Raw genomic sequence first — 24,786 nt, forward strand, 5'->3', positions numbered from 1 at the left:
GTGGGCCACCGCGCCCGGCCAACAGTTATTAATATTATGATGATGAAATTTTAGGCACTTAGAACACTTTAGGCCAAAAACATTTTGGCTCGCTCAAAGGCATGCGCAAAAGCCAGGCCTGTACCTGGAGAACTCAGGTGAGACGTTGCCACTCATTGTAATCCCTCCCCCTAGGACTCCGCCCCCGAGCCTGGGCCGCTGCCCTGGCCACACCGGGAAGCCTGGAGCTAGAAAGTGGGCCGTGCGCGTGACGGGCGCGCGTGATGCCGAGGGGGCAGGTCTGAGAAGCAGGATGCGTCGGGATTCGTCGGTCGGTTCCCGCGGAAGGGGCGGGCCAGGTTAGGGGGCGGGGCTTAATGGGAGCTGGTCTTAGGGCCGGGCTTCCGCGTGCCTTGGCCTGGCGGCGAGAGCGCGCGGCGGGGGCGTGCCCGGCGGGCGGGGCGGGGGCAGTCGGGGGCGGGGCGGCGCGCGGCCTAACGGCGGCGGCGACAGCGGAGGTGGTAGTGGCTCGGCGGCTGCAGATCTCGCGGCGACGCCTGCGAGGCACCCCGGCCGCGGGTCGAGGCGGGCGGCGCCTGCGAGGGACCCGTGTCGCGGGTCGAGGCGGGCGGTGCGCGGTGGCGGCGCTCGGCGATGGTAGGCGTCCCTGGAGCGGCCGCCTTCCAGCGTAAGTGGGGCGTGAATGCGGGCGCCCGAGGGGGGCGTGTGAGGGCCTGCGGCTCCACAAGCGCGGTGATTCCGAGTGCCTCGGGCGCGAGGCCGGGAGTGGAAACTGAGGCCTGAAGCGGGGCGGCGGATCCAAGGTCATGCAGCGGGGCGGGCCTTACCGGGCTCCTGAGGCCACCCCGTCGCTCCCTGCGCCGCCCGAAGAGCTCGGGGTTCACGGTGTGAGGGAAACTGGGGCCCTCGGCCTCGGAGCCTAGGTCGGGCCGGCGTCCATGGGACTTGCTGGCAGACCAGAATCATTTTGTTCTCCCGGCGCTGGGGCCATGAAGTCCGGCTCTTGAGGGAAATACTACACCCACCCGATGTTGAGGGTTGGAGGAGACGAGAATGGCCCCTCAGAGGGCCTGTTTGAGCGCAGGCTCAGGGGTTGGCTGCCTGGCTTTACATCCAGGCTTCCCCATTTGCAGGTAGTGACCTTGGCTCTCTCTCCCGGTGCCTCAGTTCCCCCATCTGCAAAATGGGAGTGTGGAGCGGGTTCCCTCCCTCCCCCAGGGTTCTTGGATTTCGTGAAGCCAGTAAAACGCTTGACACCGACCCTGGCGCACACACAATTGTGAAAACTGTCATTATTGTAATCATCTTTTATTAATCTGATCTAGTGTGCACCGCACTCGGAGAAGTCCGAAATTAGGCTCTAGCCGTGTATTTAAGATTTTATTTTGTTGTCTGTTAGTCCTGCTCCATGATCTAATTGTTATTCTTACTTCCATTTAGCCATTCCAGCATTTATCTAGTGTTCCTCGATGTGTGAGATCCTTGGGGGAAGGGTGGCTTCTCTGAATAAGAACAATAAAATTTTAATTGTTTGTCATTACTGTAATTATAATAGCCAACTTTTTTTGAGCACCATTTTGTTTTCTAGTCACTTAATATTTATTAAATCATCTATTTTAGTAAGTTTAAAAATACCATTCCAGGCCCTGGGAATACAACAATAAACAAGATAGACCAAACTGGGGTTTTGAGTTTAGTTAGGAGAGGGGAGAGACATAGTAAATGAGGAAACAGATAAACATGTTTTGCATGTTTTTTTATTGTTTAATCTTAGTGACATCCTAAGTAAGACATTCGAGGATGCCCATTTTGCAGAGGATGAAACTGAGTAACAGAAGGTACTCTGAGTACTAGTCTCAGAGCTGATGTCCTTAAACACGTGAAAGGGGGGCTTTAAGCCTTTTTTTTTTTTTTTGCACCCATTAAATGTTGGATTGAAGATAGAAAAAGTAGATACACCCAGCTTACAGTTACTGCTTTTGATGGTTTGATCCATTTCTCATGAAATTTCCAACTAAAGAGGCAGATAGTGATTACACTTCTAGGCCTGCAAAGGTGCAGTGTCTCTGTAAAATGAAAGGACTTTTTTTTTTTTTTTTGAAACGGAATCTTGCTCTGTCACCCAGACTGGAGTGCAGGGACGTGATCTCAGCTCACTGCAACCTCCGCCTCCTGGGTTCAAGCTATTCTTCTGTCTCAGCCTCCCAAGTAGCTGAGACTACAGGTGTGAGCCACCACGCCCGTCCTAGGTATGTTTTATAACATACAAAAATAGACATTTTACAGAAGGATGAGCTGAACTAAATGGAAGTAGCAGTTCCAATATTGTCTTTCCACACCTATTGGTGAAATTTAACAATACCTCTTGGGGTGGAGATCATTGATCTTGTAGTAGTACCTTCTCAATCCATTAGGTTTATTGCTCTGATGAAAATCTAGCTTATTCGGTAGAATTAAAATGTAATGGCTAGGCACGGTGGCTCACGCCTGTAATCCCAGCATTTGGAAGGCTGAGGTGGGCAGATCGTCTGAGGTTAGGAGTTTGAGACCAGCCTGGCCAACATGGTGAAACCCCATCTCTACTAAAAATACAAAAAGAAGCTGGCTGTGGTGGCGGCGGCCTGTAGTACCAGCTACTCAGGAGGCTGAGGCAGGAGAATTGCTTGAAGCCAGGAGGCAGAGGTGGCAGTGAGCTGAGATCCTACCATTGCACTCCAGCCTGGGCAACAAGAGCAAAACTCCATCTCAAAAAAAACAAAAAAACAAAAAAAAAAACCAGCCATGGTGACTCATGCCTGTAATCCCAGCACTTTGGGAGGCTGAGGTAGGCGGATCACGAGGTCAGGAGTTCAAGACCAGGCTGGCCAACATTGTGAAACCCCATCTCTACTAGAAATTCAAAAAAATTAGCCAGGCGTGGTGGTGTGTTCCTGTAGTCCCAGCTACTTGGGAGGCTGAGGCAGGAGAATTGCTTGAAAGATACTGCGGAGGTTGCAGTGCACCGAGATCATGCCACTGCACTCCAGCCTGGGCAACGCAACAAGACTCTGTCTCAAAAAAAATAAAATAAAATGTAATGGTTAAAATTGAAATTCTAAACTTTTGAAATCTAATTCTGGAGTTGTGTTGAGGTTAAAATCCTGGGGACCAATCCTAACAAGTTTTGAGACTTTAGGCTCATTACTTAACCTTCTTGTGCACGTCATTTTCCTCATCTGAAAAATGGAGATAAAATTTCTACCCCATTTGCAGGTTTATTATGATGCTTAATATATGTTAATATATGTAAATTACTTAAAACCGTACTTGACACATTCTGTTCTGGTGGTTGTTAGTGGCTGAGGGCATACCATCTGACTTAAGGTCTCAGTCTAGGAGGGCCTTGCACAAGTCAACAGGTAACGATAAAATGCTTTAAGTTCTTTAAGCATAAGGCTTTTGGGAAGGCAGAGGGGGCATAACTAATTGTTCCTTGAGAGTCCAGGTAAGGTCCAGCTAAGGGGGTGACATTTGAACCAGGCTTTAAAGGAGAAGGGAGGCTTTTCCCGGGAGGAGGAAGGGTGAACTCTACTGGCTGAAGGTAGTTGAGGGCTTGTTGAGTAGTTCATCAGATCTGGACCTACAGGGAACCTGATAGAAACTTGTATACCTTGTTAATAGTGAATTCTGGCTGGAGTTGTTCCTGGCAGGGGCCAGATGGCAAAGAAGCCTGTTCAAGAACTTTTCACAGTACCACAGGCCTTTCCTTTCTCTCTGTGGCATGTACCTCATTCTGCCTTCTTAGTTATCTAAGAATATAAGCTTCTGAATTATAAACTCCTTGAGTGTTATGACGATGTTTGCATTTTTGTAATTTTATTTTGCCTAGCAAGGTAAGTGGGAAGTTCATTAGTGTCGAGAAAGATGTATAATCGTTGGACCTTCAAGAAAGTCTAAACAGTTACAAGTGGAATGGTAAATGACCATATTTACTAGTGAAAAACTTGGTTACAAATGTTTTGTAGTAGATAGGACCTGTGCATTACTATTCAAAAGGGGTGAGAATGATCGTGTTGAGTATCCCTTTCCTTATCTGGCACTTATCCATTAGGATTACAGAAGAGATCGGAAAGTGCACCAGAAAGACTTATCTGACATTGAGTAGGTACATTTCGTTTGCTCTTCTAGGTCTACTTTACATCTTTTCTCACCCTATCCTGTGCCCTGGGAAGCTGACTTACCTACATGGACTACATCAATGAGCTTCCTTCCCCTTTGAGGTTATGACATTTATTTTCCTGCCCCCGTCTTGTGGGTGTTGCCCTTAGCTGACTCTGTCCCTTGTTTGAAGATCACTGCTCCTCTAAATGTGGTCCTCTCGGCCGGGTGCCGTGGCTCATGCCTGTAATCCCAGCATTTTGGGAGGCCGAGTCGTCGGGCAGATCACCTGAGGTCGGTAGTTTGAGACCAGCCTGACCAAAATGGAGAAACCATATCTCTACTAAAAATACAAAATTAGCGGGACATGGTGGCGCATGCCTGTAGTCCCAGCTACTCAAGAGGTTGAGGCAGGAGAATTGCTTGAACCTGGGAGGCGGAGGTTACGGTGAGCAGATTTTGCGCCATTGCACTCCAGCTGGGAGTACAGGTGTGAGCCACTGCGCCCACCCCGGCCTAGTTTTCTTTTTTTTTTTTTTTTTTTGAGACGGAGTCTCGCTCTGTCGCCCAGGCTGGAGTGCTGTGGCCGGATCTCGGCTCACTGCAAGCTCCGCCTCCCGGGTTCACGCCATTCTCCTGCCTCAGCCTCCCGAGTAGCTGGGACTACAGGCGCCCACCACCTCGCCCGGCTAGTTTTTTGTATTTTTTAGTAGAGACGGGGTTTCACCGTGTTAGCCAGGATGGTCTCGATCTCCTGACCTCGTGATCCACCCGACTCGGCCTCCCAAAGTGCTGGGATTACAGGCTTGAGCCACCGCGCCCGGCCATAGTTTTCTTATATACAGATTCAGAGACAGCAGAGAGGTCGGCAGTGATGGTGGTGGCACTCAGCTGTAGTCCCAGTTACTTGGAAGGCTGAGGTGGGAGGATCACTTGAGCCCAAGTAGTAGAAGCTGTAGTGATAGCGCCACTGCACTCCAGTCTGGGTGACAGAGAGAGACCCTGTCTCAAAATAATAAAAAATAATGATGGCCAGGCGCAGTGGCTCACACCTGTAACCCCAGCACTTTGGGAGCCTTTTCCAAAGGCTTATTTGTAAATAAATATGTAAAATAGTTTACATATTTATGTAAAATAGTTTTTTATGTAAAATAGTATTTTTTTATTTATGTAAAATAGTTTACATGTGCGACGTGAACTAGTGTTTGTACATGTGACAGACCCTGTTTCTGGATTTTATTAAGGCTGGTTAAGTAGCTTTTCGCTTCTGTCTCTGGTTTCTGTCCCTGGCCCCTTAAGGGCCTTGAGGCTATCTGAAATTTTAGGGGCTGGGGTACCATAACTTGAACTTTTGAAATGAGTCAATAATCAGATATGTCAGCCTAGTATGAGGCGGGTGGATCACCTCAGGTCAGGAGTTCGAGGCCAGCCTGGCCAACATGGCAAAACCTCGTCTCTTCTAAAAAATACAAAAAGTAGGCCGGGCGCGGTGGCTGAAGCCTGTAATCCCAGCACTTTGGGAGGCCGAGACGGGCGGATCACGAGGTCAGGAGATCGAGACCATCCTGGCTAACACGGTGAAACCCCGTCTCTACTAAAAAAATACAAAAAACTAGCCGGGCGAGGTGGCGGGCGCCTGTAGTCCCAGCTACTCGGGAGGCTGAGGCGAGAGAATGGCGTAAACCCGGGAGGTGGAGCTTGCAGTGAGCTGAGATCCGGCCACTGCACTCCAGCCTGGGAGACAGAGCGAGACTCCGTCTCAAAAAAAAAAAAAAAAAAAAAAAATACAAAAAGTAGCCAGGTGTGGTGGCGGGTGCCTATCATCCCAGCTACTCAGGAGGCTGAGGCAGGAGAATCCCTTAAACCCAGGGGGCGGAAGGTTACAGTGAGCTGAGATCACGCTACTTCATTCCAGCCTGAGCAAAAGAGTGAAATTCCGTCTAGAAAGAAAAAAATAATAATAAGCAGAGAGATTGACTTTAAGCTTGTTCTCAAGTGTTAAATGTTGTATAGATTATGTGAGTCTAGACTTTTAGGCAGGAAGAATGGTTTAAATGATAGTGCTTAATGAATGAGTGCAGCATTGAGATCAAGGTGAGTTAATTCACTAAGTTCACACCTCTTCCAGGGTAATGAAAATAGGAGGAAGAGGTGGGGAAGTAAGGTTTCTCACCCGCCAGTTTTGTTCTCGTTCCTTAGTTTTAGAGTATTGTTTTGAATCTCATAGAAAGTGACCATTCTTTTGTAAAGATTTACTTCAAATTCCTGAAAGCTTGGAGGCTAATGAGGAACAATCACTCTAGTTATTGTTTACGCTTTGGTAAGATTACCAAGGAAGGGGTCTCATAATGCTGTACTAATAGTTTACATGTGCGACGTGAACTAGTGTTTGTACATGTGACAGACCCTGTTTCTGGATTTTATTAAGGCTGGTTAAGTAGCTTTTTGCTTCTGTCTCTGGTTTCTGTCCCTGGCCCCTTGAGGGCCTTGAGGCTATCTGAAATTTTAGGGGCTGGGGTACCATAACTTGAACTTTTGAAATGAGTCAATAAGCAGATATGTCAGCCTAGTATGACTTTAAGTATAGTTGAATTCTTTTTTTTTTTTTTTTTTGAGACGGAGTCTTGCTCTGCCACCCAGGCTGGAGTGCAGTGGCCGGATCTCAGCTCACTGCAAGCTCCGCCTCCCGGGTTTATGCCATTCTCCTGCCTCAGCCTCCCGAGTAGCTGGGACTACAGGCGCCTGCCTCGTGGCCCGCTAGTTTTTTGTATTTTTAAGTAGAGACAGGGTTTCACCGTATTAGCCAGGATGGTCTCGATCTCCTGACCTCGTGATCCGCCCGTCTCGGCCTCCCAAAGTGCTGGGATTACAGGCTTGAGCCACCGCGCCCGGCCTATAGTTGAATTCTTTTAGGAAAAAGTCTTAGCTGGATTTTCTGCTGGGCATTTTTTATGTATATCAATCATCTCATTTAATTACAGATCAAACTTAGAAGAGAGTATCTCTGTTTTAGTGATAAATCCTGGGTGACAGAGCGAGACTCCATCTCAGAAAAAATAAATAAAAAAGAAATAAGAGAGAATTTAATTGTCCAAGATCATACAGTTAATAAGTAGTAGATTCACTCTTCCTAACTAGTTTAATCTTGGTGTCAAGTTCATTCATTATACATTGAGTGTCCAAAAACCCATTTTTTTTTTTGAGACAGTCTCTGTTGCCCAGACTGAGTGCAGTGGTGTGATCTCAGCTCACTGAAACCTTCACCTCCCGGGTTCGAGCACTTCTCTGCCTCAGCCTCCCGAGCAACTGGGACTACAGGCGCCTGCCACCATGCCTGGCTAATTTTTGCATTTTTAGTAAAGATGGGGTTTCACCGTCTTGGCCAGGCTGGTCTTGAACTCCTGGCCTTGTGATCTACCTGCCTCTGCCTCTCAAAGGGCTGGGATTACAGGCGTGAGCCAACACACCCAGCTAAAAACCCACTTTCTTTTTTAACCCTCTATCGCATGGCTTCTTTTTGCTAGAATAGGGGTTTTTAGACATGTGTTCTAGAGGAGCCCAGAGCTTGAGATATTTCCCATAATCTTTCTTCAACTTTCTTTCCCTAACAACTCTTATTTTATTTTATTTATTTATTTATTTATTTTTTTTTATTTTTTGAGACGGAGTCTCGCTCTGTCACCCAGGCTGGAGTGCTGTGGCCGGATCTCAGCTTACTGCAAGCTCCGCCTCCCGGGTTCATGCCATTCTCCTGCCTCAGCCTCCCAGGTAGCTGGGACTACAGGCGCCGCCACGTCGTTCGGCTAGTTTTTTTTGTATTCTTTAGTAGAGACGGGGTTTCACCGTGTTAGCCAGGATGGTCTCGATCTCCTGACCTCGTGATCCGCCTGTCTTGGCCTCCCAAAGTGCTGGGATTACAGGCTTGAGCCACCGCGCCCGGCCATTTTTTTTTTTTTTTTTTGGAGACGGAGTCTGCTCTGTCGCCCAGGCTGGAGTGCAGTGGCCAGATCTCAGCTCACTGCAAGCTCCGCCCCCCGGGTTCACGCTATTCTCCTGCCTCAGCCTCCCGAGTAGCTGGGACTACAGGCGCCCGCCACCTCGCCCGGCTAGTTTTTTTGTATTTTTTAGTAGAGATGGGGTTTCACCATGTTAGCCAGGATGGTCTCGATCTCCTGACCTCGTGATCCGCCCGTCTCGGCCTCCCAAAGTGCTGGGATTACAGGCTTGAGCCACCGCGCCCGGCCAACAACTCTTATTTTAAAAAAGTCCAGGTTGGGTGCGGTGGCTCATGTCTGTAATTCAAGCACTTTGGGAGGCTGAGGATGGCGGATCAGCTGAGGTCGGGAGCTGGAGACCAGGCTGACCAACGTGGAGAAACCCTGTCTCTAATAATAATACAAAATTAGCCAGCCATGGTGACGCATGCCTGTAATCCCAGCTACTTGGGAGGCTGAGGTGGGAGAATCACTTGAACCTGGGAGGCAGAGGTTGTAGTGAGCCAAGATCGTGCCACTACACTCCAGCCTGGGTGACAGAGCAAGACTCTGTCTCAAAGAAAGTCCGAATAAGTGGGATATGATTTAAAGACAGCTATACGAGACCTTGTTCAGGGGTATCCTAAGTTGGCCTTAGAAATGAATTAAAAAAGGCAACAGAAACTCTCAGCAGTCTTTAACAATTCATCCCATATGTTTCCTGATCTTAGCAGTGAAGCAGATGATGGCAGTGAACATCAAAAGCCCAAGAAATGTCCATGCTAATTTTGCATGGCTCCATGAGGAGCTGTCAAATATGGATCATCAAATATAGTGTAGACTATGCAATGAAGCTTTACTTTGCAATGTGGTTCTTTAAGGTTTGATTTTACCCTTCTATTTTGTGTTGTAATTAAATGCAGAAATCGAAATACAAATTCAGAATAACCCAGAGCTTGGTATCCTTCTGTCTGAATTTATAGCTTTGGAGTTGGCTAGACCTTTCAATCAAATTAGCTGATGGTGACAAATATGTAATCTGACCTCTGTAGCAGCTCCAGTGAAATGTTAATATCAGGCATAGCACAGCTCCCTTGATACACTACTTTGACCTTTTCCTCTCTTACAAATGTTTCCCTTATTTCTTTGTTAATTTAGCCATCTCCATGCAGAGGTCATGCCTGCTTTTAATTTTTCTTTTTTTTTTTTGAGGCGGAGTCTCGCTCTGTCGCCCAGACTGGAGTGCAGTGGCGCAATCTGGGCTCACTGCAAGCTCCGCCTCCCAGGTTCACGCCATTCTCCTGCCTCAGCCTCCCGAGTAGCTGGGACTACAGGCGCCCGCCACCTCGCCCGGCTAGTTTTTTGTGTTTTTAGTAGAGACGGGGTTTCACCATGCTAGCCAGGATGGCCTTGATCTCCTGACCTCGTGATCCGCTCGTCTCGGCCTCCCAAAGTGCTGGGATTACAGGCTTGAGCCACCGCGCCCGGCTGCTTTTAATTTTTCAAAGCCACATGAGAACAGACATTTAAACAACACAGATTTATTCATTATGGCCTTATATCCCTAGAGCTAAACTAACTTTATGTCTGGGACTAAAGGTAGAAGTAGCTGAGATGAGGGAAATTCAGAATGGTGAGGGAAAAGTGCCGGGAGAGGTGATGGTTTTAGCTCCTGCATTCCCCAGCCAATTGCTTAAATTAAGCTCCCCATTAATTTTCCCGTGCTAAGTTGGTCTGGCTAAGTAATTGAAGCTATATTCTTAGCCCTTCTTTTTATTTTTTATTTTTTTATTTTTATTATTTATTTATTTATTATTATTATTTTTTGAGGTGGAGTCTCGCTCTGTCACCCGGACTGGAGTGCAGTGGCTGGATCTCAGCTCACTGCAAGCTCCGCCTCCCGGGTTCCCGCCATTCTCCTGCCTCAGCCTCCCGAGTAGCTGGGACTACAGGCACCTGCCACCTCGCCCGGCTAGTTTTTGTATTTTTAGTAGAGACGGGGTTTCACTGTGTTAGCCAGGATGGTCTCAATCTCCTGACCTCGTGATCCGCCTCCCAAAGTCGGCCTCCCAAAGTGCTAGGATTACAGGCTTGAGCCACCGCGCCCGGCCTAGAGCCCAGCCTTTTTCTTTTTTTTTTTTTTTTTTTTTTTTTTTTTTGAGACGGAGTCTCGCTCTGTCACCCGGGCTGGAGTGCAGTGGCCGGATCTCAGCTCACTGCAAGCTCCGCCTCCCGGGTTTAGGCCATTCTCCTGCCTCAGCCTCCCGAGTAGCTGGACTACAGGCACCTGCCACCTCGCCCGGCTAGTTTTTGTATTTTTAGTAGAGACGGGGTTTCACTGTGTTAGCCAGGATGGTCTCAATCTCCTGACCTCGTGATCCGCCTCCCAAAGTCGGCCTCCCAAAGTGCTAGGATTACAGGCTTGAGCCACCGCGCCCGGCCTAGAGCCCAGCCTTTTTCTTTTCTTTTTTTTTTTTTTTGAGACGGAGTCTCGCTCTGTCACCCGGGCTGGAGTGCAGTGGCCGGATCTCAGCTCACTGCAAGCTCCGCCTCCCGGGTTTAGGCCATTCTCCTGCCTCAGCCTCCCGAGTAGCTGGGACTACAGGCGCCCGCCACCTCACCCGGCTAGTTTTTGTATTTTTAGTAGAGATGGGGTTTCACCGTGTTAGCCAGGATAGTCTCGATCTCCTGACCTCGTGATCCGCCCGTCTCGGCCTCCCAAAGTGCTGGGATTACAGGCTTGAGCCACCGCGCCCGGCCGCTTTTTTTTTTTTTTTTTTTGAGACGGAGTCTCGCTCTGTCGCCCAGGCTGGAGTGCAGTGGCCGGATCTCAGCTCACTGCAAGCTCCGCCTCCCGGGTTTACGCCATTCTCTCGCCTCAGCCTCCCGAGTAGCTGGGACTACAGGCGCCCGCCATCTCGCCCGGCTAATTTTTTGTATATTTTAGTAGAGACGGGGTTTCACCGTGTTAGCCAGGATGGTCTCGATCTTCTGACCTCGTGATCCGCCCGTCTCGGCCTCCCAAGGTGCTGGGATTACAGGCTTGAGCCACCGCGCCCGGCCCGCTTTTTTTTTTTTTTTTAAGACAGAGTCTCGCTCTGCTGCCCAGGGTGGAGTGCAGTGGCGTGATCTCGGCTCACTGTAAGCTCCACCTCCCGGGTTCATGCCATTTTCCTGTAGCATGGACTACAGGTGCCCGCCACCATGCCCAGCTAATTCTTTTTGTATTTTTGGTAGAGACGGGGTTTCACGTGTTAGCCAGGATGGTCTCGATCTGTTGATCTCGTGATCCGCCTGCCTCAGCCTCCCAAAGTGTTGGGATTACAGGTGTGAGTCACCGTGCCCGGCCACATTTTCTTAATCTATTCTATCATTGATGGACATTTGGGTTGGTTCCAAGTCTTTGCTATTGCGAATAGTGCTGCAATAAACATACGTGTGCATATGTCTTTATAGTTGCATGATATATAATCCTTTGGGTATATACCCAGTAATGGAATCACTGGGTCAAATGGTATTTCTAGTTCTAGATCCTTGAGGAATCGCCACACTGTCTTCCACAAAGTTGAACTAGTTTACACTCCCCCCAACAGTGTAAAAGCATTTCTATTTCTCCACATCCTCTCCAGCATCTGTCATTTCCTGACTTTTTAATGATCGCTATTCTAACTGGTGTGAGATGATATCTCATTGTGGTTTTGATTTGCATTTCTCTAATGACCAGTGATGATGAGCATTTTTTCATGTGTCTGTTGGCTGCATAAATGTCTTCTTTAGAAAAGTGTCTGTTCACATCCTTCGCCCACATTTTGATGGGGTTGTTTGTTTTTTTTCTCATAAATTTGTTTAAGTTCTTTGTAACAGATTCTGGATATATTAGCCCTTTGTCAGATGGGTAGACTGCAGAAATTTTCTCCCATTCTGTAGGTTGCCTGTTCACTCTGATGGTAGTTTCTTTTGCTCTGCAGAAGCTCTCTAGTTTAATTAGATCCCATTTGTCAATTTTGGCTTTTGTTGCCATTGCTTTTGGTGTTTTAGTTATGAAGTCCTTGCCTATACCTATGTCCTGAATGGTATTGCCTAGGTTTTCTTCTAGGGTTTTTATGGTTTTAGGTCTAACATTTAAGTCTTTATTTTTTTTTTTTTGAGACGGAGTCTTGCTCTGCCACCCAGGCTGGAGTACAGTGGCCGGATCTCAGCTCACTGCAAGCTCCGCCTCCCGGGTTTACGCCATTCTCCTGCCTCAGCCTCCCGAGTAGCTGGGACTACAGGCGCCCGCCTCGTCGCCCGGCTAGTTTTTTTGTATTTTTTTAAGTAGAGACAGGGTTTCACCGTATTAGCCAGGATGGTCTCGATCTCCTGACCTCGTGATCCGCCTGTCTCGGCCTCCCAAAGTGCTGGGATTACAGGCTTGAGCCACCGCGCCCGGCCAACATTTAAGTCTTTAATTCGTGTTGAATTAGTTTTTGTGTAAGGTATAAGGAAGGGGTCCAGTTTCAGCTTTCTACATATTGCTAGCCGGTTTTCCCAGCACCATTTATTAAATAGGGAAACCTTTCCCCGTTTCTTGTTTTTGTCAGTTTTGTCAAAGATCAGATGGTTGTAGATGTGTGGTGTTGTTTCTGAGGCCTCTGTTCTTTTCCATTGGCCTATATATTTGTTTTGGTACCAGTACCACACTGTTTGAACAAAATTCTTTTTTTTTTTTTTTTTTTTTTTTTTGAGGTGGAGTCTCGCTCTGTCGCCCAGGCTGGAGTGCAGTGGCCAGATCTCGGCTCACTGCAAACTCCGCCTCCCGGGTTCACGCCGTTCTCCTGCCTCAGCCTCCCGAGTAGCTGGGACTACAGGTGCTCGCCACCTCGTCCGGCTAGTTTTTTGTATTTTTTTAGTAGAGACGGGGTTTCACTGTGTTAGCCAGGATGGTCTCGATCTCCTGACCTCGTGATCCGCCCGTCTCGGCCTCCCAAAGTGCTGGGATTACAGGCTTGAGCCACCGCGCCCGGCAAAACTCTTAAAAAAAAAAACTGTAATCCCAGCACTTTGGGAGGCCGAGACGGGCGGATCACGAGGTCAGGAGATCGAGACCATCCTGGCTAACACAGTGAAACCCCGTCTCTACTAAAAATACAAAAACTAGCCGGGCGAGGTGGCGGGCGCCTGTAGTCCCAGCTACTCGGGAGGCTGAGGCAGGAGAATGGCGTGAACCCGGGAGGCGGAGCTTGCAGTGAGCTGAGATCCGGCACTGCACTCCAGTCCGGGCGACAGAGCTAGACTCCGCCTCAAAAAAAAAAAAAAAGGTTTATGTAAAGAGAAAAGTAACAGAAAAAAGACTGTCTTTCAAAAAGGATTACAGGTGTGAGCCATCACGCCCGGCCATAAACTTTTTATTAAACAGACAAAATGCATAAATCATAAATGTACAACTCAGTGAATTTTCACGAAGTGATCATATCTGTGTCGCTATTATGTAGATCAAGAAATAAAACATTAGGGCATGGTGGTGCGTGCCTGTAGTCCCAGCTACTCAGGAGGCTGAGGTAGGAAGATCACTTGAGCCCAGGAGTTGTGACGATGCAGTGAGCCGTGATCATGCCACTGCACTCCAGTTTGGGCTACAGAGCAAGACCCTGTCTCAAGAAAAAGAAGGCTGGGCACAGTGGCTTACGCCTGTAATCCCAGAACTTTGGGAGGCCAAGGCAGACAGATCACTTGAGGTCAGGAGTTTGAGACCAGCCAGGCCAACATGTGAAACCCTGTCTCTACTAAAAATACAAAGATTAGCTGGGTGTGGTGGCGTGCACCTGTAGTTCCAGCTACTTGGGAGACTGAGGCGGGAGAATCGCTTGAACCCAGGATGGGGAGGTTGCAGTGAGCTGAGATCACGCCACTGCACTCCAGCCTGGCGACAGAGTGGGACTCCGTCTCAAAAAACAAAAATTAGCTGGGCATGGTGGTGTGCACCTGTTAATCCTAGCCTCTCAGGAGACTGAGGCAGGAGAACCCTTTGAACCTGGGAGGCAAGTGTTGCAGCGAACCAAGATCGGGCCACTGCACTCCAGCGTGGGCGACAGAGTGAGACTCCCTCTCAACAAAAAAAGAAAGTAAAAGAAAATGTTAACAGCAACTATTTCAGAAGCCCACCTCCTTACTTGCAAGTCACTGTCCCTCTTTCTCCCAGGGGTAATACCACTATCCTAACCTCTATCACCATTCATTAGTTTTGCTTTATTCTTTTTGAACTTCGTATAGAGTCATATAATGTGCATTCTTCCATATCTGGCTTCTTTTGCTCAACAGTAATGATACATGTTCTTGTGTTAGTAATAATAGTCCATTCTCATTTCTGTCTAGATTTTTATTACAATGATATACCACAGTTGGTCCATTCCGCTGTTGATGTATATTCTAATTGTTTCAGTTTTTGACTATTAGGAAAAAAGCTGCAAGGAACATTCTTGTATGTACGTATGTATGTCTTTTTTTTTTTTTTTTTTGAGACGGAGTCTCGCTGTGTTGCCCAGGCTGGAGTGCAGTGGCATGATCACTGCAAGCTTTGCCTTCCGGGTTCATGCCTTTCTCCTGCCTCAGCCTCCCGAGTAGTTGGGACTACAGGTGCCTGCCACTGCCCCGGCTAATTTTTTGTATTTTTAGTAGAGACAGTGTTTTACTGTATTAGCCAGGATGGTCTCGATCTCCTGAACTCTTGATCCACCCGCCTCGGCCTCCCAAAGTGCTAGGATTACAGGCGTGAGCCCCTGCGCCCGGCCACGTATGTATGTCTTTTTGTTGGGTGTATGCTTAGGAGTGGGATTGGAGGGACATACAGCGTAAATATGTTCAGCTTTAGTAGATGTTGCTACTGTCAAAAAGTTTTCCAGAGTTGTATCAGCCAATGCTTGCATCAGCAGCCTGTGAGAGTTCCGTTTATTACGCATCCTGTCCAGACTAACAACTTGTTGTTGTTAGTATTTAACCTTTTTGAAGAGCCTCTGCTTTGTGAGATAGGTATAGGGCATACAGTCATGAAGAAAACAGTGCTGCTTTGTAGACCTTCATTTTTTTTTTTTTTTTTTGAGACAGAGTCTCTGTCTCCCAGGCTGGAGTGCAGTGGCACAGTCTCAGCTCACTCACTACAACCTTAACCTCTCAGATTCAAGCGATTCTCCTGCCTCAGCCTCCCAATTGCAGCTGGGATTACAGGCACCCACCATCACGCCCGGCTAATTTTTGTATTTTTTATTAGAGATTTCACCCAGGCTGGTCTCGAACTCCTGACCTTGTGATCTGCCCACCTTGGCCTCCCAAAGTGCCGGGATTACAGGTGTGAGCCACCGTGCCTGGCCAGATTAGGTGGGGCATGGTGGCAGGCGCCTGTAATCCCAGCTACTTGGGAGGCTGAGGCAGGAGAATCGCTTGAACCCAGAAAGTGGAGTTTGCAGTGAGCCGAGATCGCGCCACTGCACTACAGCCTGGGTGACAGAGCAAGACTCCGTCCCAGAAAAAAAAAAAAAAGAATGTTGTACCTGTTTAATATATTTAGGTGTTGATGAGTACTTGGTATTTTTCGGTTTTTGTTGTTGTTGTTGTTGTTTCGAGAGGGGGTCTGTTGCCCAGGCTGGAGTGCAGTGGTGTGATTGATCTCGGCTGACTGTGGCCTCTGCCTCCGAGATTCCAGCAATTCTTCTGCCTCAGCCTCCTGAGTAGCTGGGATTGCAGGCTCCAGCCACCATGCCCAGCTAATTTTTTTGTATTTTTAGTAAAGACAGGATTTTACCATGTTGGTCAGGCGGGTCTCAAACTCTTGACCTCAGATGATCTGTCTGCTTCGGCCTCCGACAGTGCTAAGATTACAGGTGTAAGCCACTGTGCCCTGCCTTTTGGTTGTTTTTTTTTTTTTTTTTTTTTTTTTGAGTCAGAGTCTCACTCTGTCACCCAGGCTGGAGTGCAGTGGTGCGGTCTCAGCTCACTATGACCTCCACCTCTCAGGTTCAAACGATTCTCCTGCCTCTGCCTCCCCAGTAGCTGGGATTACAGTTGTGTGCTACCACGCCGAGCTAATTTTTGTATGTTTAGTAGAAACGGGGTTTCACCATGTCTGCAGAGGAGCAGTCCAGGCAAAGGGAATAGCGGGTGTCAAGGCCCTGAGGTAGGAACATGCTTGATATGTTTACAGAGCACCAAGGAGGCTAGTATGGCAATCTCAGCTCACTGCAACCTTTGCCTCCCAGGTTCAAGCAGTTCTCCTGCCTCAACCTCCCAAATAGTTAGGACTACAGGCGCATGCCACCATGCCTGGCTAATTTTTTTGTCTTTTTAGTAGAGACTGGGTTTCACTGTGTTAGCCAGGATGGTCTCAATCTCCTGACCTTGTGATCCGCCTGCCTTGTCCTCCCAAAGTGCGTGAGCCACCGCACCCCGCCTGCATTTTGATTTTAATGTCTTACTGTTAATGATCATGCACCGAATTCCCATGCTGTTAGTATTTTTCTCAGAATGACAAAGGAATTGAAATGCCATTGTGGAGCAAAATTAAACATTGTCAAAGGCCTGCTCTAAGCCAGTCTATGGACTAGGTAGATAAGTTGGGAGATAATGAAGTAGGCTCTTGTTGGAGACAGAGCAGACCAAACCAAACAGAAAATGAATTTGTCAGGCCAGGCACGTCACTGCATTTTGGTAGGCCAAGGTGGGTGGATCTCCTGAGGTCAGGAGTTTGAGACCAGGCTGATGAACATGGAGAAACTCTCTCTCTCTACTAAAAATATATAAAAAAAAACCTCTGGCCGGGCGCGGTGGCTCAAGCCTGTAATCCCAGCACTTTGGAGGCCGAGACGGCGGATCACGAGGTCAGGAGATCGAGACCATCCTGGCTAACACGGTGAAACCCCGTCTCTACTAAAAAATACAAAAAAACTAGCCGGGCGAGGTGGCGGGCGCCTGTAGTCCCAGCTACTCGGAGGCTGAGGCAGGAGAATGGCGTGAACCGGGAGGCGGAGCTTGCAGTGAGCTGAGATCCGGCCACTGCACTCCAGCCTGGGTGACAGAGCGAGACTCCGTCTCAAAAAAAAAAAAAAAAAAAAACCTCGTGATCTCTTTTTTTTTTTTTTTTTTTGAGACGGAGTCTCGCTCTGTCTCCCAGGCTGGAGTGCAGTGGCCGGATCTCAGCTCACTGCAATCTCCGTCTGCCGGGTTCACGCCATTCTCCTGCCTCAGCCTCCCGAGTAGCTGGGACTACAGGCGCCCACCACCTCGCCCGGCTAGTTTTTTGTATTTTTTAGTAGAGACGGGGTTTCACCGGGTTAGCCAGGATGGTCTCGATCTCCTGACCTCGTGATCCGCCCGTCTCGGCCGCCCAAAGTGCTGGGATTACAGGCTTGAGCCACCGCGCCCGGCATCCTCGTGATCTCTTAACCTTGTGATCTGCCCACCTCAGCCTCCCAAAGTGCTGGGATAACAAGCGTGAGTCACTGTGCCTGGCCCGTGTCTCAGTTTTCCAGTAATGAAGGTGAATTGAACTGGTAAATGTAGCTTTATATTAAATAATGATTAAGGAAAGAAAAAATAACATTTGGCCCTTTGTTTCTGTGGGTTTTGCCTCCATGAATTCAGCCAACCATGGACTGAAACTATTCAGGAAAAAATATATATAGATTGTGGCTGGGCACCATGGTTCATGCTTGTAATCCCAGAACTTTGGGAGGCCAAGGTGGGCAGATCACCTGAGGTCGGAAGTTCAAGACCAGCCCGGCCTACACGGTGAAACCCCATTTCTACTAAAAATGCAAAAATTAACCCAGTGTGATGGCATGCGCCTGCAATTCCAGCTATTCAGGAGGCTAAGGCGGGAGAGTCGCTTGAGCCTGGGAGGTGGAGGTTGCAATGAGTCGAGATTGCTCAACTGCACTCCAATCTGGGCGACAGAGCGAAACTCTGTCTCAGAAAATAAATGATTTAAATAAACAATATTAGAGGTATAGGCAGGTTATATGAAAATATTATACCATTTTATGTAAGAGACTTGAGCATTGGCAGATTTTGGTATCCACATGGATTTCTTGCACCAACCCACCATGGATACTCAGGGACAACTGTGTGTACGGTATACACGTTGGTGTGTATTCTAATCATCTGGTAAGCTTGTGAAATGTAGGTTCACCCCCTGGATATTTAAATCCTGGAAGGTCTGGGGTAGGGTCCAGGAATCTTCATTTTCAGTAACAGGGTTCCTAAATAATTCTCTTAGAGGTAACCTGAAGACTCTTTTGAGGAGCATTGGTGTCTCAGAGGATGTCTAAACCTGACAAAGATCATCTAAATGTAGTTGGTTGAGCCAGGCGCGGTGGCACACACCCGTAATCCCAGCACTTTGGGAGGCTGTGGCGAGCGGATCACCTGAGGTCGGGAGTTCGAGACCAGCCTGACCAACACGGAAGAAACCCCATCTCTGCTAAAAATAAAAAAGCCGGGAATGGTGGCTCGTCCCTGTAATCCTAGCTACTTGGGAGGCTGAGGCAGGAGAGTCGCTTGAACCTGGGAGGCAGAGGTTGTGGTGAGCCGAGATCACACCATTGCACTTCAGCCTGGGCAACAAGAGCAAAACTCCATCTCAAAAATAAATAAATAAATAAAAATTCTAATTAGCTGAAGAGTTATGGCGAGCAAAAACTATTTTGATATAGCACAGTTTGTGATAAAAGTGATAAACGGAGATAACTGAGAAAGTATTAAGGAAAGAGATTAACACTCACTGAGGTAGAGAGGAGAGGCAGATGTCTGATTTGATGTTAAACTTGAGGAATATATCTTTCATTTGATTGCCCTTTGTTTTAGATACCTCATAATGCTATATTGTCTTGGTAGCTAAGCTCTCATATCTGTATATTTACTACAGTCCTGGGGCATCTCTAATTTCCAACATATCATACTACTTTTTTGATAAGCCATTGAACTGTCCTAAATTGGCCAGGTTTGGTGGTTCATACCTGTAATCCCAGCACTTTGGGAGGCCAAGGCAGCTGGATCACTGGAGGTCAGGAGTTCGAAACCAGCCTGGCCAACATAGTGAAACCCGGTCTCTACTAAAAATACAAAAATTAGCTGGGCGTGGTGGCACGCACCTGTATTCCAAGCTACTTGGGAGGCTGAGCCAGAAGAAGTGCTTGGACCTGGGAGGCAGAGTTTGCAGAGGGCTGAGATCATGCCACTGCACTCCAGCCTTGGCAACAGAGCAAGACTCCATCTCAAAAACAAAAAAAGAGAAATATCCTAAGTAACTTTTCAACATTCAAACTAACTTCTGTACTATGGCATAAAATCATTTATTACCTCATGAGTGTTTTTGTTTATTTGTTCAGGAAATAATCACTGTTTTTACTTTACACACACACACATTTTTCACCTGTCATCACACACACAGACACACTTTCACCTGCCATCACACACACACACACACACACACACACACACAAATTTTCACCTGCCATCCCAGGTAGTTTACCAATATTGATGAGTCTTTCTTAATGGGGAGACACTTCTCTGAGGATTTAAGTATAGGTTAAGTCGATTTAAGGCTCTAGGGGGACAAGAAAACATTTCTCAATTATAAAGTATACAACTAGGAAGAAATTCTTATTTTTCATATTCTGTTTATTTAGCATTATCCATTCATTTAGCATATTTACTGGTATTGACACTACCATGCTTATGAAGCTGTGACGGCTAGGAAGTAATGAGCTTGTTTTGCTAGTGTTATCTTCTATAGATGTTCTAAATTAAGTAGTTGGGGAAGTGGTTAATAACAACCAAATTTGTAATCTAGGATTGTTACACTCTGATCAATTCTTTTTAAATTTTTTCCTGACATTTATCTTGGTACAATAATAACTCTCTCACATTATTATTGTAACTTAAAATTGTTGTATTTGTGTTTTGGGAATAAAAGGCATATTTTAGCATCCTATAGTTTAAAATGGTGTTGGTTTTAATCTGGGTGATAAGGTGGAAATGCTGACCTGGGCTTGCCTGATCTACAGCTACCATTGTTTTAATAATCTGGGTGATAAGATGGAAATGCTGACCTGGGCTTGTCTGATCTACAGCTAACATTGTTCTGATAAACTGCATGGAGTCCAGGTGTTTTACTTTAACTGCAGCTGTACCATCTGTGGGAGCAGGTGGACAGATACTGTGTCATCACGAAAACACAGCTGGTGAGACTAAGGAGAAGAGCTAATTGATTGCTTTTCCAGCTCTCTCCAGTCATATATACCTAAGGATAGCATGTACCTTGGCACAGGTGTTGCCTTTGGTCTGGATAATAACAGCAAAATTGAACAAAAACAAGATGTAAATTTGGGCTGCGCGCGCGCGCACGCGCGTGTGTGTGTGTGTGTTTGTGTGTTTGTGTGTGTCTTCGTTGGCATTGGGAAAGATAATTTAAGGGTTTTTAAAAAAATTTTTAGTTTAGTTTTTATTTTTGTTTTTAGTTACTTGAAGATATTTCCAGCTCATTAACTTCTCTGAGAGAGTTCCTTATAAGGTTACTTATAAATAGTCATATATATGTATATATATAGTTTATGTTATGGCAGGGAAGATCTGGGAAGTAAGGAAAAAGAGCCTTTAGTTAGGCAACATAGAAGAAAATAGAGGTCACAGGTTCCATGCACTGAAGAATACTGAAGAATGGAATGGAAATAGAGACTCCAGAGTCATAGACTCCTGGAAGGAAGACTAGAGTGCATTCATGACCCTCATCCTTAATTACTTCACAGGTGAGAAAACCAAGAGCTGCAGAAAATAAGTTATTCCTCAGTACCAGGGCCTGGTTCCTTGGAGAATTGGGTTAAAATTCAAAATAACCTTCTCAAAAATTATTTCAGAAATGAGTAGTGAAAGCCTGTGGATCAAATTCGGTGATAGTTAACAGAGAAACAGCAGCATAGATTAGTAGGCCAGTTTAATGTAGGGAGCAACCACTAGTGTACATGATCTCAGCTCATCTGGTACTACCAAGTAAAAATGAACCTAGGCCAGCCACAGTGGCGCATGCCTGTACTCTCAGTGCTTTGGGAGGCCAAGTCAGGAGGATTGTTTGAGGCCAGGAATTCGAGACCATCCTGGTCAACATAGCAAGACCCTGTTTGTTAAAAAAAAAATTAAAAAAATAAAAATTTAGCCGGGCTTGGTGATATGTGCCTGTAGTCCCAACCTACTTGGGAGGCTGAGGCGGGGGAGGATCGTTTGAACCCAGGAGTTCAAGGCTGTAGTGAGCCATGATTGCACCACTGCACTACAGCCTAGGCAACTGAGTGAGACCCTGTCTCACAAAACTAATAAATAAGTAAATAAATAAAGCAGAACCTGTATTACAGTGTTGTTTTAGAAACAATTATACCATTAGGATGCGTGAAGAGAGCTAGTAGTTTTGCCTATCATACTTAAGGTTAACCTTTTCAGCTTAAGAAATATATGAGAGCAGCGTTTGAGAGGATTTAAAAGATCCCTAAAAAACCAAAATCCAATGGAAAGGTTCAAAAACTTATATCTGATGAAGAGAAAACATAGAGGTTTGATAAGCTTTTAAGGATTGTTTTGTAGAAGTTGGCTAGTTGTATACTTCTCCCTTTAGAACTGGACAGGAAGCGGCAAATGGGGAGTATAGGTATGCATTGTAGATTCTGGGTATGAGCAGCAGCAGTGCCACCTGGGAGCTTGTTAAAAATGCAGAATCTGGGCTCTGGCCCAGACCTACTGAATTTGCATTTTAGTAAGATTTCCCAGGTGGTTCATAAGAACATTAAAATTTGAGTCATATTGGGGTAAATCATAGGCCTTATTTTTTATTTTTTTATTTTTTATATTTTGAGATAGTCTTGCTCTGTTGCCCAGGCTAGAGTGCAGTGGTATGATCTCAGCTCACTGTAGCCTCTGCTTCTCGGGTTCAAGCAGTTCTCATGCCTCGGCCTCCCATATATGTTTACAGCCTTAATTAGATTTTAATTACAAAGCCTATCTTAATTAAATAATAATTAAGATCATTCTTATTTTTCAAAAGCATTTTAAAAAATGTGGTCCTAATCTAGATGAGAGAGGTTTTACTCCATAGGGATCACAGTCAGTGAAGACGTAGCCAATAAGCAAACAAATGTGTACTAAAACCCCAGGTGGGGATAAATACTTTTAAGAAAAATAAGCTAAGATTGGAGAGTCTTTTCAGTTTAAGAGCTAATTTATTCCCTGTGTGTTGTGTTTTTTGTTTTGTTTTCTTTTTTTCCCAGAGACGGAATTTCACTCTTGTTGCCCAGGCTGGAGTGCAGTGGCACGATCTCGGCTCACTGCAACCTCTGCCTCCCGGGTTCAAGCAATTCTCCTGCCTCAACCTCCAGAGTAGCTGCTATTACAGGCATGCGCTACCATGCCTGGCTAATTTTGTATTTTTAGTAGAGACAGGGTTTCTCCATGTTGGTCAGACTTGTCTTGAACTCCTGACCTGAGGTGATCTGCCCGCCTTAGGCTCCCAAAGTGCTGGGATTACAGCCATGAGCCACCACGCCTGGCCAGTGTGTTTTTTTTTTTTGGTTTTTGTTTTGATTTTTTTTAGTTTTTAATAGTTATGACTTGTAGGTAGGTTTTAGAGCAGACTTCAGTTGTTTTGTTTTTTTTTTTTCCTCTTTTTTTGTTTTCTCATGTTTTTAGACTTCAGTATTCAGGACAAAAATATGTACAGGTCTTAAAATTATTATTTATGTACAGGTTTTAAAATTATTATTATTAAAAGAGTTACCTGTAACTCAGTGCCTGGCACATAGTTGACATTTAACTAGGAGTGTTTCATAGTAAATCTTTTTTTTTTTTTTTTTTTTTTTTGAGACGGAGTCTTGCTCTGTCGCCCAGGCTGGAGTGCAGTGGCCGATCTCAGCTCACTGCAAGCTCCGCCTCCCGGTTCACACCATTCTCCTGCCTCAGCCTCCTGAGCAGCTGGGACTACAGGCGCCCGCCACCTCGCCCGGCTAGTTTTTTGTATTTTTAGTAGAGACGGGGTTTCACCGTGTTAGCCAGGATGGTCTCGATCTCCTGACCTCGTGATCCGCCCGTCTCGGCCTCCCAAAGTGCTGGGATTACAGGCTTGAGCCACCGCGCCCGGCCTCATAGTAAATCTTAAGTAAGAGCTTAAGAAAATCAACACTGGGGCCGGGCGCGGTGGCTCAGGCCTGTAATCCCAGAACTTTGGGAGGCCGAGACGGGTGGATCACGAGGTCAGGAGATCGAGACCATCCTGGCTAACACGGTGAAACCCCGTCTCTACTAAAAATACAAAAAATTAGCCGGGCGAGGTGGCGGGCGCCTGTAGTCCCAGCTACTTGGGAGGCTGAGGCAGGAGAATGGCGTGAACCCGGGAGGCGGAGGTTGCAGTGAGCTGAGATCCAGCCACTGCACTCCAGCCTGGGCGACAGAGCGAGACTCCGTCTCAAACAAAAAAAAAAAAAAAAAAAAAAAAAGAAAATCAACACTGATTGTTACCTGTCACAAGTCACGTGGGCTGAGATTTCTGGCTAGGCAGGAAAGAAAGAACTAAACTTCAATCTTTTGTTCTCTTTTTCATATTGTTATGGTTTTTTGATTCTGTGGATTCCAGAATCAGAGTTTGAACAGAGAAGTGGTTCCCATACTTTGTTGCATACCAGATGGGTATGGTTTTGGAATAATGAAGGGGCTTTCAGACTGTGGGTTCTTGAGTGATTTATAACATGTCTCCTTCTTTGTAGTTGTTTTTCTTGGAACTTGCCTAGATGGGCATGCCATGAACTTGCTAACGTTGTTCTCATTTTCAAGTAAAATAATTTTGTTGCAATTTATTTTTAGGATTAAAAAAAAAAATCCAGATGTTCACTTACATACATAAGAAGATAAACCAGGATCAGTCTTGTTTTTTTTTGAGACGGAGTCTCGCTCTGTCACCCAGGCTGGAGTGCTGTGGCCGGTTCTCAGCTCACTGCAAGCTCCGCCTCCCGGGTTCACACCATTCTCCTCCCTCAGCCTCCCGGGTAGCTGGGATTACAGGCGCCCGCCACCTCGCCCGGCTAGTTTTTTGTATTTTTTAGTAGAGACGGGGTTTCACCGTGTTAGCCAGGATGGTCTCGATCTCCTGACCTCGTGATCCGCCCGTCTCGGCCTCCCAAAGTGCTGGGATTACAGGCTTGAGCCACCGCGCCCGGCCTCATAGTAAATCTTAAGTAAGAGCTTAAGAAAATCAACACTGGGGCCGGGCGCGGTGGCTCAGGCCTGTAATCCAGAACTTTGGGAGGCCGAGACGGGCGGATCACGAGGTCAGGAGATCGAGACCATCCTGGCTAACACGGTGAAACCCCGTCTCTACTAAAAATACAAAAAATTAGCCGGGCGAGGTGGCGGCGCCTGTAGTCCCAGCTACTCGGGAGGCTGAGGCAGGAGAATGGCGTGAACCCGGGAGGCGGAGGTTGCAGTGAGCTGAGATCCAGCCACTGCACTCCAGCCTGGGCGACAGAGCGAGACTCCGTCTCAAAAAAAAAAAAAAAAAAAAAAGAAAATCAACACTGATTGTTACCTGTCACAAGTCACGTGGGCTGAGATTTCTGGCTAGGCAGGAAAGAAAGAACTAAACTTCAATCTTTTGTTCTCTTTTTCATATTGTTAT

At 46.7% G+C, this 24,786-nt stretch overlaps 1 protein-coding gene across 2 annotated transcripts in view; it reads left to right on the top strand.

The window, feature by feature from the left end:
* The first annotated feature begins 456 nt into the window (after nt 1–456).
* Nucleotides 457–24,786, top strand: part of CBFA2T2 (CBFA2/RUNX1 partner transcriptional co-repressor 2) — a 161,434-nt gene continuing 137,104 nt past the window's right edge. For both annotated transcript variants that reach the window (XM_033186119.1, XM_033186120.1), the window contains exon 1: nt 457–667. In XM_033186119.1, coding sequence (XP_033042010.1) covers nt 634–667 — 34 coding nt within the window. In that variant the 5' untranslated portion in view covers nt 457–633. The remainder of the gene's footprint in view (nt 668–24,786) is intronic.

The sequence above is a fragment of the Trachypithecus francoisi genome, unplaced genomic scaffold, assembly GCF_009764315.1.
Source record: "Trachypithecus francoisi isolate TF-2019V2 unplaced genomic scaffold, Tfra_2.0 Lachesis_group21, whole genome shotgun sequence".
NCBI classification, from domain to species: domain Eukaryota; kingdom Metazoa; phylum Chordata; class Mammalia; order Primates; family Cercopithecidae; genus Trachypithecus; species Trachypithecus francoisi.